This window comes from Mytilus trossulus, chromosome 14 (genome assembly GCF_036588685.1).
Source record: "Mytilus trossulus isolate FHL-02 chromosome 14, PNRI_Mtr1.1.1.hap1, whole genome shotgun sequence".
Lineage (NCBI taxonomy): Eukaryota > Metazoa > Mollusca > Bivalvia > Mytilida > Mytilidae > Mytilus > Mytilus trossulus.
The window spans coordinates 65,170,210-65,184,286 of NC_086386.1; the positions used below are offsets into that span (position 1 = coordinate 65,170,210).

Consider the following 14,077-nt stretch of genomic DNA (forward strand, 5'->3'; position numbering starts at 1 on the left):
TGGCGTCCGTCGTCCGTCGTCCGTAAACTTTTACAAAAATCTTCTCCTCTGAAACTACTGGGCCAAATTTAACCAAACTTGGCCACAATCATCCTTGAGGTATCTAGTTTAAAAAATGTGTCCGGTGGGCGGTGACCTGGCCATCCAACCAAGATGGCCGCCATGGCTAAAAATAGAACACAGGGGTAAAATGTATATTTTGGCTTATATCTTTGAAACCAAAACATTTAGAGCAAATCTGACATGGGGTAAAATTGTTAATCAGGTCAAGATCTATCAAGAATTTTCAGATGAATCGGACAACCCGTTGTTAGGTTGCTGCCCCTGAATTGGTTATTTTAAGGAAATTTTGCAGTTTTTGGTTATTATCTTAAATACTATAATAGATAGAGATAAACTGTAAACAGCAATAATGTTCAACAAAGTAAAACCTACAAATAAGTCAACATGACCAAAATTGTCAGTCAACCCCTTAAGGAGTTATTGCCCTTTATAGTCAATTTTGAAAAAAATTTCGTCATTTTTGTAACTTGTTCAAAACATTTCTTTTCTAAAACTATGGGCCATATTAAACTAAATGTGGCCACAATCATCACTATGGTATCTATTTAAAAAAAGTGTCTAATGACCCCACCTACCAACCAAGATGACCGACATCAGTAAATACAGTAACAGGTGAGCGACACAGGCTCTTGAGAGCCTCTAGTTATTTTTTCTGACAGTAAAGTTTGATTAAAATTAAAGATATTATAATAACAAAGAATTAAAATAAAATATTTGTCTTTTGACAGAGATCTAGTGGAAGAACTGGTTCCTTATTTAAAAGAAGCAGTGGAGAGAAAACAGGAGAATATTAAAAGAAGAAGAAAAAAGGACATCATTCGTGTACAGCTGGCTCATGTGTTTGAATTGATTGCCTCACAAAAAACATTTGCAATGAGGTAAATTTGTATATAAAAGATTGTAGCATATTTTGAATATGTAAGTGAATGGTTGGAGCTGGTTCAACCTATTAAACCCACTGCATTTGTAATCACCTGTCCTAAGTCTGGAGGGTGTTGTTCAGTGGTTGTTATACAACCCCAAATTTAAAAAAAAATATTGGTCATAAATTGGTATCACGTCTTCATCGTCGTCTTCGTCAGCGTCGTCGTCAGGGTCGTCCAAATACAGATTGTTTCTGAATAATAACTTTTGAACAAGTAAAAAGAAATCAATAAAATTTTAACACAATGTTTATAACCACAAAAAGAATTTGGGATTGATTTTGGGGGTGGTCTCAAAGGTTTAGGAATTATGGGCCCAAAAGGGCCAAAAACAGCATTTATCTAGTTTCAGCAAAAAGTTGTATTTCAATTGTTCTGATATTGTACCACAATGTTTAATACCATATGTAGAAGGTTGGGATTTATTTTAAGGGGTTATTTGGCAAACAGTCTAGGAATTGAGGGCCAAAAAGTATTGACTTTGGGAGGTTATGGCTCAAAATGTTTCAGAATTAGGGACAAAAAAGGTGAAAAACTAGGTATTTCTGGTCAATGGACAATTAAGACATTTTAAAAGTGCTGTAAGGGAGGTAATTCTAAAACATTTAACATACAATGTTGGATATGTTCTGATTTACCTCCCTTATCCTACTTGTATATTACGTATAAAGAAATATACTGTTTTGGACTAAGTGCTAAAAAGACGGGTGGTAGTTGTTTTCAATTTATTTTTATGCCCCACCTACGATAGTAGAGGGGCATTATGTTTTCTGGTCTGTGCGTCCGTTCCTCCGTTTGTCCGCTCGTCTGTCTGTCCTGCTTCAGGTTAAAGTTTTTGGTCAAGGTAGTTTTTGATGAAGTTGAAGTCCAATCAACTTCAAACTTAGTACACATGTTCCCTATGATATGATCTTTCTAAATTTAATGCCAAATTAGAGTTTTTATCCCAATGTCACGGTCCACTGAACATAGAAAATGATAGTGCGAGTGGGGCATTCGTGTACTGAGGACACATTCTTGTTTTTCAAATTTCTCAAATTTAAAATTTTTGAAAAGTTAAAAGTAGAAATCTTTAATTGCACAACATTACGCAATAGACTTGTAAGATCTTGACATTTGTTTTGTGTCAGAAACTCATATTATGTCAAAAATTTGATCGCAATCCAAATTCAGAGATGTATTAAGCTTGAATGTTGTGTCCATACTTCCTCCAACTGTTCGGGTTAGACTTCTGCGGTCGTATAAAGCTGCATCCTGCAGAGCACCTGGTTGTTTGTTGATTTGGTGTATAAAACTTTCTTGTTTTCATTTTTGTGGACCTGTAACTTTTGTTGCAAAAATCCTGTTATCCGTATTATACTTATAAAATTTATGGACTTAGTTTATATCTGTGGTTAAAGTTTTAAAAAAGATAATTACTTCCTTAAACTATCCTGGATTTTTACCAAACTTAAAAAAAAGCTTGTTTATGATCAAAAGCTAGTAGCTAGAATTTATTTCCTGTTTTTCTGTTCGTTATTTATAAATGGACTAATTGAATTTTCCAGTTAGAATTACATACTGTCTACATTAATCTTTCAATTAAACCATCAAAAGAGAATGGAAAATATTTTTCTGTATTGATGTACATGAGTTAAGTTTGATTATTTATGACATTTTATATCATTTCAGATAATGCTCACCTTTTCCTATAGAGCAATCAAGATCCTTAATGATAATAAGGGATACAATTTGGATACTGTGGATTCATTTATTTTCGTGGGTATCAATTTTCGTAAATTGCTGAAAACTTGCAAATTCGTGGATACTTGATTTCGTGGTTTAGCCAATCACCGTATACAACGCATATTGAAAACATGACATTCATTGAACATTTGAATTCGTGGTTCACCTGAACCCACGAAACCCACGAAAATTGGTATACAACGAATAATAATGAATCCACAGTACCTACATCATAAAACAATTACTTCTAAAGACCCAGATGTTTTAACTTATGTTGATGTATTTTTTATCCGATGTTTAACATTGATTTTCTTTCTTCAGTGATTCTGTGATTGATAAGGGAGAGAATTCACTAAACAAGACGTTTGTAGAGTACATTGATGGGGCTCGTCAGTATTTAGAGAGTGAGAGTGACAAGGATCTGCCAGTATTACAAGATATTCGTCTTCATTTCAGCAGATTTATCAGACAGCTTATATCTAATACTCCAAGTAAGATACCCTGTTTACTGTTGTAATTAAAATTTGTCTTTAGAAGTATATTATTCAGGTATTTAGGTTCGCGCCTTTTCTTATTGACAGAAATTGTTTATGCATTTACAAAATTAAAAAAAAAAGGTATGCACAGAACTATTTCCTTGTGTAAAGACTTGGAAATCCATATATACAGAATTATTACTTAACTGATCAGTCAGTACCTGCCCAATAAAGAATATTTTTCATATAGACTTTTTCCCTTAAGATGACTGGGGAATAGAAATATGGTCACTTGGTCTTTTTCCGACCGGCAGTAAAATGCTTGCCAAAGTGGGGCATCTGTTTGGCTGTGCGGGATGTATAAAGTTATGGGGACGTTAAATCCAATGCCTTGTGTAAAGAGAGTGCCAAGCTCTTTGCATGTTAAGAACCCTTGCAACAACTCTTTGAGGGGTCTGTAGGTGGCCTGTTGCAAGGCAAAATTTCTGTCCCTATCCAGTATACCCTCATTTTCCAGTGGCAGTTCAAATTTCCCCGACCATCATCCCAGATGGCCTCTATTGTGACAAGACCTACCTATTGTATTTATTGTAAACTTGTTCTCGTCCTGAATATGCATGAATATTTGCCACTGAACGATAAGCAAACAACAATCAATCAATCAATCATATAGAATTTTAATTACACATATTCAGAGTTTTTATTGTGTGTATATGTTACAGGGAATTTGTGAAATCAGTGATTTTGTTAAATCACTGAAATTTCAGGTAATTTGTAAAATCACTAAACTGATTAGTGATTTTATGAAATCCATGATTTTGACTAGTGATTTTACAAAATCCCTGAAATGATTAAGATCCTTTTTACATATTCACTGATTAAATTCAGGGAATTTGTAAAATAAATTCATTCATATTTATAAGAATTTCTGTGAAAAATACATATCAGAGCAAGAGCATCTTGTTGTTCCATGAAAATTGATATTTAAAAAGCAAATAAGTGTTGTATTACTAGAATTTGCTGCCTACAAAATAACAATTACATTCACAAAATAATAATATAAAAAGACAATAGAAAATATAGGTAAGAATACTTTGTTTTGTACTTGCAATAAATTGTACTTGCAAGTTTATGAATAGGTTCTAGAAACCAAGCAAAAATGAATAAAGCTTTACTTACTTTGGTCATATATCAGTTACATGTGTTCTACCACAAAGTGAAATATCTGTTGATAAATTACTTTTATTTGGGTTAAAAGAGTTGAGAAAGTTTAGAAACTTATTAACAGATATTTCACTTTGTGGTAGAATATCTACTGTAGATAATTTGGTTAATTTTGGTATGAAGTTCTTCAATGTGGATATTTGAAAAATCGTTAAAACAGTATAATTCATTACAGAAAGATGTCTTAAAAATATTATGTAAGTCTTGAAGACCTATAAAGCATAGTTCAGAAAATTCACAAATCAATAGGTCATAGTGGTAGGGACAAAATGTTATTAAAAATAAGCAAATAGAAAGGATTGAATGTAATGTCAGCCATGTAGTTGAGAGGAAAAATAAAGAACTGAAGAAGGCCATTGGCCGAAACGTCTTGAAAAATTGGTTTATTTAAACAATTAAATAGAAAGTGTGCAAATGTTTCAAATAAAGCTTTAGAACTTTTCAAAATTTGAAAGGAATGCCAACTAAAAAAGATGTAGAGCTGCTACAGTAAAGTTATTGTCGTTAAGTCTATAACAAGCAAAGAGTTCAATTTTCCAAAGGACAGGTTGATTTAAGGATGTTTGCTCCTCTACTTTTTGAATTTTTGCCAGATTTTAGAAATCCTCTGGTTTTATCCATGTATCAACATTAAAAAATTTGCCCACTAACTCCCACTTTTTAACCGGATTTTTGTGACAAAAATGTCGGTTATTGATTTGGGGATGCTCGGCGGGCGGTTGGGCAGGCGGGCGGCAATCAAATGTTGTCCATGCATTAACTCATGAACCGTTCAACCAAAGCTTTTAAAATTTTAATATGTTGTTACTGACAACTAAATGAAGGTCAAGTTTAATAATGGTGATTTTGACTTTTACCGTTCAGGAGTTATGGTTCTTGAAAGATTGAAAAATGGCGTTTCCAGTCGTGTCCGTGAATTTACGCATGAACTGTTCTACCAAAGCTTCCCAAATTTTAATATGTTGTTACTGGTGAAAAAATGGAGGTCAAGTTCAATAATGACTACTATGACTTTTACCGTTCAGGAGTTATGGTTCTTGAAAGAATGAAAAATGGTGTTTCCAGTGGTGTCCGTGCATTTTCTCATGAACCATTCAACCAAAGCTTTTCAAATTCTAATATGTTGTTACTGATAACAAAATAGAGGTTAAGTTCAATAATGACTATTTTGACTTTTACTGTTCAGGAGTTATGGTTCTTGAAAGATTGATAAATGGCGTTTCTAGTTGTGTCCGTGCATTTTTTCATGAACCATTCAACCAAAGCTTCCCAAATTTTAATATGTTGTTACTGATGACTAAATGGAGGTCAAGTTCAATAATGACAATTTTTACTTTTACCGTTCAGGAGTTATGGTTCTTGAAAGATTGAAAAATGGTGTTTCCAGTTGTGTCCATGCATTTTCTCATGAACCATTCAACCAAAGCTTTTCATATTTTAATATGTTGTTACTGATGACAAAATAGATGTCAAGTTCAATAATGACGATTTTGACTTTTACTGTTCAGGAGTTATGGTTCTTGAAAGATCGTAAAATGGTGTTTCCATTCACGTTGTTGCATTTACTCACTAACCATTCAATCTAAGCTTTTCAAATTTTAATATGTTGATACTGATGACAAAATGGAGGTCAAATTTGATATTGACGATTTTCACATTCACCAATCATCAGTAATGGTTCTTGTGATATTGCCAGGACACAAATAAATGTTAATAAATCCTTTTTGCTGTCGTTGTGACAGTCTCTTGTCTTTTCATATTTTTATAACATATTATTTAAAAAGCCATATTTCAAAATCTTATGAAATCCTTGTTATTTTTTCATAAAAAAAAAATTGCCAATGTTAAGTGAAAGAAAAACATCTTCTCCTCTGAAACTACTGAACCAATTCCAACCAATTTTAAGCTGAATGATCCTTAGGGTATCAAGAATAAAGTTTGTGTTTTATTTTCTGTCTTGTCTAAAAACATGACCACCATGGCTAAACATAGAACTAAGGTGTAAAATGCAGTTTTCAGCTTTTATTTCAAAAACCAAAGCAGTTAGAGCAAATCTGATATGGGTCAAAAGTGTTCATAATGTAATGTTCTTTCACCTCTGAAATTTTCAGATGAACTTAATAATCCAATGTTGGGTTGCTGCCAATAAATTGGTAATTCTAAGGATATTTTGCAGTTTCTGGTTATTATCTTGAATAGTAATTATGATAAAAATAAGGTATAAACAGCAAATATGTTTAGCAAAGTAAGATCTACAAATAAGTTCATAAAACCAAATTGTCAATTGACCTCTTAAAGAGTTATTGCCCTTTAAGGACAATTTTACACAATTTGTTTATCATGTTTTCTAACTTTAAAAAATCTTCTCCTCTAAAACTACTAATAGGCGAGTGATATGAGAGCCTAATTTACATTTTTAATGCACCTACCTAACACACGGCTAAATTATATATCACTTGAAAGCTTAAAATGTGTACTTTCTAAATATCCCGGTTGTCAAAAGAAATTATGGTGCATTTTTTTTTAAATCGAGGTCAAAGGTCATGGGTGCAATTTCCTTTCAAGGATACTTCCTGTAGAAAAATCGAGTCAAAACAAATACAAAAACGAAACAATTTTATAGGAATGCTGTATTACAGTTGGACAAATATATTTCTTTCATAGTTTTAATTAATTTTGGTTGATTTTAACGGTAATGCATGTTACATAATGTTTTCTCTCGGCGTCTTTGAAAATCAACCATTACATCACACAAATGTATCTGTAGTTGCCCTTGCATTATCTAAATCTTATAATACCTCCATGTCATTTGATTGCACATATTTACAAACATATATCTGCAAATTTGATATAAATAATCAGAAACAAAATATTTGAAGCAAGGGGAAAATATAAAAGAGGGACGAAAGATACCAAAGGGACAGTCAAACTCATTAATCTAAAACAAACTGACAACGCCATGGCTAAAAATGAAAAAGACAAACAGAAAAACAATAGTGCACATGACAAAACATAGAAAACTAAAGAATAAACAACACGAACCCCACCAAAAACTAGGGGTGATCTCAGGTGCTCCGGAAGGGTAAGCAGATCCTGCTCCACATGCGGCACCCGTCATGTTGCTTATGTGATTACAAATCTGGTAAATAGTCTAATTTGGTAGGTCAAATTTATGAAAGGGAAGGGGATTGTAGTTACGACGTAAGGTTCATATCCGATATCATTTGTGAAACAGTTATTCCATAACGGTCAACCAACTAGTGATGGTGTCTGTAAAATTTACGAAGGGATGATTTCAACTTCACCATTTGGAACTCTTGGTTTAATAGCTTCCTTGTGAGCAGTAACCCTCTATCAAGAAAATCATGATAGGAAATGCAAGCACGGGAATATCGTATCAATTGGGAGAGTACGTCTGAGTCAGTGACAACCCTACAACAGATGTATCCATCGGATCGCCAATGATGGTGATACATGGCTGTGTATATAATGTATATACAACTCGTCTAAACATCAACCCAACAATGTTAGATCTGCAAATTTGCTTTCGCAAATTTTTGGTTCTTCCCTCGCCAGGATTCGAACCCATGCTACTGTGATATCATGACACCAAATCGCCTGCACTGCAGCCGTCCCGCTAGACCACACGACCACCTGGGCTCTCAAAAAAAGAGCTTTCGGTGGGCATGTGTTACCTTTCCACGTCAGTTTTAATCTAGCGGCGTACTACAGTACATGATATATAAGGCATGAAGATGTTATTGTTACAGATCAGCTAAATTATCTATAGTAAAGGATCCTACAAATTAATGTAAGATACAGTCACAGAAAATAATTATATTCATAATTACGGCTGAGTCAGTGTCAACCCTACAACAGATGTATCCATCGGATCGCCATCAATGATGGTGATACATGGCTGTGTATATAATGTATATACAACTCGTCTAAACATCAACCCAACAATGTTAGATCTGTAAATTTGCTTTCGCAAATTTTTGGTTCTTCCCTCGCCGGGATTCGAACCCATGCTACTGTGATATCATGACACCAAATCGCCTGCACTGCAGCCGTCCCGCTAGACCACATGACCACCTGGGCTCTCAAAAAAAGAGCTTTCGGTGGGCATGTGTTACCTTTCCACGTCAGTTTTAATCTAGCGGCGTACTACAGTACATGATATATAAGGCATGAAGATGTTATTGTTACAGATCAGCTAAATTATCTATAGTAAAGGATCCTACAAATTAATGTAAGATACAGTCACAGAAAATAATTATATTCATAATTACGTCTGAGTCAGTGTCAACCCTACAACAGATGTATCCATCGGATCGCCATCAATGATGGTGGTACATGGCTGTGTATATAATGTATATACAACTTGTCTAAACATCAACCCAACAATGTTAGATCTGTAAATCTTGACTTACATCTAGAAATTGACAATGAGGGTCAGTTGAAGACAAAACTTTACGACAAAAGAGATGATTTCAGTTTTCCAATTGTGAAATTTCCATTTCTAAGTAGCAACATTCCAGCAGCACCTGCATACGGGGTATATATCTCCCAATTGATACAACTCGTCTAAACATCAACCCAACAATGTAGATCTGTAAATTTGCTTTCGCAAATTTTTGGTTCTTCCCTCGCCGGGATTCGAACCCATGCTACTGTGATATCGTGACACCAAATCACCTGCACTGCCCAGGTGGTCGTGTGGTCTAGCGGGACGGCTGCAGTGCAGGTGATTTGGTTACAGAGGCTCCGTAACGGCATAAGACTAAATTATAGAGCTACTGTATACAATAGTGGATGTACCTTGGTCTTGTTGGAGCTGTATACATGTAGCTATAAATTGACCCTATATTTTTAGTTTTTGTTCAAGCTGATAATATGTTGTGTAATTTTCCGTCATTACGGCATAAGACAAAATTATAGAGCTACTGTATACAATATTGGATGTACATTGGTCTTGTTGGAGCTGTATACATGTAGCTATAAATTGACCCTATATTTTTAGTTTTTGTTCAAGCTGATAATATGTTGTGTAGTTTTCTCGGCGGCAATCCACGGGCGGAAATTAAGCCCGGTTAACTGATCAAGTAATTAAAGTTGTTAACCAGAATACTTCCTTGTGTACAGGCACGGCATCTTTAATCGTTGAAATGTTAGTAAAAGCTGTGTTATGCTCAGAATTAAATAGCTCTTTACTTTCTGATTTCAAATTGTGTAGCAAAAATTTAGCGATGCAAGCTTGATGGTATAAAGGTTTAATAGTAAAGTTATCATGAGTTATTTTGCAAATCAGATCATTGTAGGAGTTATATGTAGTAACACCCAATACAGCTTGCGTTTGCTCCTCAGAGGATACCTTATGAAGTTGTGTAACTTGCTTATAGCTATAGGCTTTATACCTTTGCAAAATATACAAACAGAAAATCAGAATGAGTTGTAGATCTACTGCTCTCGTTGATATATGAGAAGAGACTGGTCGGTAGAATTGGTACATGAAGTACTAAGCCTTTATACAGACAAAACAGAAGATGATAGGTTCACTTACTTTTGAAATACTTATAGCAACTCTTATGATATTTTGTAATTTCAAATGGGATGTTTTCATTTTTAGCTCACCTGGCCCGAAGGGCCAAGTGAGCTTTTCTCATCACTTGGCGTCCGTCGTCTGTCGTCGTCCGTCGTCGTCGTCCTGCGTCCGGCGTTAACTTTTACAAAAATCTTCTCCTCTGAAACTACTGGGCCAAATTTAACCAAACTTGGCCACAATCATCATTGAGGTATCTAGTTTGAAAATTGTGTCCGGTGACCTTGCAAACCAACCAAGATGGCCGCCATGGCTAAAAATAGAACATAGGGGTAAAATGCAGTTTTTGGCTTATAACTCAAAAACCAAAGCATTCAGAGCAAATCTGACATGGGGTAAAATTGTTTATCAGGTTAAGATCTATCTGCCTTGAAATTTTCAGATGAATCTGACATTCCGTTGTTAGGTTGCTGCCCCTGAATCAGTAATTTTAAGGAAATTTTGCTGTTTTTGGTTATTATCTTGAATATTATTATAGATAGAGAAAAACTGTAAACAGCGATAATGTTCAGCAAAGTAAGATCTACAAATAAGTCAACATGACCAAAATGGTCAGTTGACCACTGTAGGAGTTATTGCCCTTTATAGTCAATTTTTAACCATTTTACGTAAATCTTAGTTATCTTTTAGAAAAATCTTCTCCTCTGAAACTACTGGGCCAAATTAATTGAAACTTGGCCACAATCATCTTTGGGGTATCTAGTATAAAAATTGTGTCCGGTAACTTGGCCAACCAACCAAGATGGCGGCCATGGCTAAAAATAGAACATGGGAGTAAAATGCAGTTTTTGGCTTATAACCCAAAAAACAAAGCATTAAGAGCAAATCTGACAGAGTTGAAATTGTTGATCAGGTCAAGATCTATCTGCCCAGGAATTTTCAGATAAATTGGATCATCGGTTGTTAGGTTGCTGCCCCTAAATTGGTAATTTTGAGGAAAATTTGCTGTTTTTTTGTTATTATCTTGAATATTATAATAGATAGAGATAAACTATAAACAGCAATAATGTACAGTAAAGTAAGAACTAAAAATGAGTCAACATGTCCAAAATAGTCAATTGACCCCCTGACGAGTTATTGCCCTTCATAGTCATTTTTTAACAATTTTCACAAAATTTGTAGATTTTCACTAACATTTTCCACAGAAACTACTGTTATAGATAGAGATAATTGTAAGCAGCAAAAATGTTTAGTAAAGTAAGATCTTCAAACACATCACCATCACCAAAACACAATTTTGTCATGAATTCATTTGTGTACAATGTTTAATATTAACATAGACCAAGGTGAGCGACACAGGCTCTTTAGAGCCTCTAGTTTTCATATTCATCAACCAGTCTTCTGTAAACTTCATCTTTTCGTTTTCCCACTGTGGCAATACGACTGTATATTCATTTAAGTGTTTAACTACATAGTGTCTATGTATTAAATACATGACAGACTATGGATCTTTGTAAATCAATGGATAGTTTTTTGCTTTTTAGCATAGGAAGGGTTTCATTGTTAACTGGACGGTGAAAATTTGACACGACTCGGAAGATTTTCTACAATTTTCCGATACGATTCCTTATTTAGAAAGGGGTGAATTCTACAGAGCGCTAAAACTATGTTTTACTTTTAATGATCTTAATTTCGGACGATTTTATATCTATATAAGCTTCACTGAAGTTAAAGATAGAAATAAAACCGTTTAAATATGATTTATCGTACTCTAATAGCACTATTTAGTACAAGGAAATCGACTAATATATTCAGTAAAAAAATGATAACGAAATAGATAAGGGATTCTGGAAACTATAGTGATATTACCCAACATCATAAAATTATAGAAATTCGTGATTTTAAAAAATGTTGAGATAAAGTCTTGATCTTGAATGAAAAAACAATCACTGATGAGTAATTTGGCGTGTTCTAAAACGGATAGATTGCAAAAGCATTAAATAAAAATTTAATTGTAGATCCGAAAAGGTCAGGATTATGAAAATTTTCGTACAAAATCTCAAATATTTAGAAGGAATGCAAAAGCATGCTGACCTACAGTTATAAATATTGATATTCATTATTTTAAGAATCTTATTAACTTAATTATTATGTCTAAAAGAAGAGATACAACTAATTTCCTTTGCTTAAAAAATATGTCGTAATTTTATAATTTTCAACTAATTTCTGAAATAAACGTCAATTTTACAAAAACTGCACTGTACGATTTTGTGACGACTGGGCAAAAATCAAAGTTAAATCATTATTCTTTCATTTAAAAAAGAAATTAGCCGTGTTTTAGGTGGGTGCATTAAAGTCCTTAACTAGACGTCTTTTTCAAATATTACACTCGCCTATAAACCAATTCCAACCAAATTAAAGTAAGTATGACAAAAAACTGCATTTTCAAACACCAAAAAAACAAACTTGAAATTGGACACTTACACTCTCAAACGAAAGATAAATGCCAAAAAATCAAGGTGAGCAATTCAGGCTCTTGAGAGCCTCTTTTTTGTTCCATGGTCTATTGCACTGGAAATTATCGTTCTATTGCACCTGTGTTTAGTCTATGGCACTGACCTGTTATGACCTCTTATTCTGAAATCTGATTAGCTGAAAGGTATTCATGTTGTCCAATCAAATAAGGACTGTAAAACATTATTGGTATAGCCGTTAAATTTTGAAGAATATTTAATATGTTTTACAGCCTTTAATGATTTCTTGTCATCTAAATTACTCTGATTGCATGTCCGTTTTATTGAATTTCTAAAGTATTGGGTTGTACATGTATGCTCCTTACACATTATAATTAATACAGTTGTTACTTTCATGTGTTTTATTTCTAAGAATTTGTTAGAACTGACTCAGTATGTATTATGTAATAAAACAGTTATTGAATGTGTAACTGTGCAATAGATCAAAATATATTTCCCTGGGTATGAAGATCAGCTCAGGATCCAATTGACCTGTCCAATAGTTCAACACTTGAAAAAATAGTGTAAACTGTATACAGAGAATGATTACTGAGTTATTATAAATATATATAACTCATTTTTATTTTAGTGGAATACAAAAGAAGTTTACTTACCAGAGATTTGAGATACAGTCTGTTTCATCTCTTTGCTAATTGGAGTGGGAAGTTCAGCCATACTATAGGGGATACTATAGATAGACGGTAAGTTCAGCCTTACTAGAGGGGATACTATAGATAGACGGTAAGTTCAGCCTTACTATAGGGGATACTATAGATAGACGGTAAGTTCTGCCATACTATAGGGGATACTATAGATAGGTGGTAAGTTCAGCCTTACTATAGGGGATACTATAGATAGGCGGTAAGTTCAGCCATACTATAGGGGATACTATAGATAGACGGTAAGTTCAGCCTTACTATAGGGGATTCTATAGATAGGTGGTAAGTTCAGCCTTACTATAGGGGATACTATAGATAGAAGGTAAGTTCTGCCTTACTATAGGGGATTCTATAGATAGACGGTAAGTTCAGCCTTACTAAAGGGGATACTATAGATAGACGGTAAGTTCAGCCTTACTATAGGGGATACTATAGATAGGCGGTAAGTTCAGCCTTACTATAGGGGATACTATAGATAGGCGGTAAAATCTATCTGCCCTGAAAATTTCAGATGAATCGGTCAATCAGTTGTTGGGTTGCTGCACCTGAATTGGTAATTTTGAGGAAATTTTGCTGTTTTTGGTTATTGTCTTGAATATTATTATAGATAGAGATAAACTGTAAACAACAATAATGCTCAGCAAAGTAATATCTGCAAATAAGTCAACATGACCAAAATGGTCAGTTGACCTGTTTAGGAGTTATTGCCCTTTCTAGCTAATTTTTAACCATTTTTATTAAATTAAAGTTTTCTTTTACAAAAATCTTCTCCTCTGAAACTACTTGGCCAAATTAATCCAAACTTGCCACAATCATCTTTGGGGTATCTTGTTTAAAAAATGTGTGGCGGGACCTGGTCAACCAACCAAGATGGGCACCACAGCTAAAAATAGAACATAGGGGTAAAATGCAGTTTTTGGCTTAAAACTCAAAAACCAAAGCATTTTGAGGA

General features: G+C 34.0%; 1 protein-coding gene across 6 annotated transcripts in view; it reads left to right on the forward strand.

The window, feature by feature from the left end:
• The window catches only part of LOC134695720 (protein furry homolog-like), a 399,195-nt gene that overhangs the window by 132,971 nt on the left and 252,147 nt on the right, over nucleotides 1-14,077 (forward strand). For all 6 annotated transcript variants that reach the window (XM_063557102.1, XM_063557101.1, XM_063557100.1 and 3 more), the window contains exons 25-27: nucleotides 792-941; nucleotides 3,033-3,202; nucleotides 13,056-13,167. In XM_063557102.1, the coding sequence (XP_063413172.1) occupies nucleotides 792-941; nucleotides 3,033-3,202; nucleotides 13,056-13,167 (432 nt within the window). The remainder of the gene's footprint in view (nucleotides 1-791; nucleotides 942-3,032; nucleotides 3,203-13,055; nucleotides 13,168-14,077) is intronic.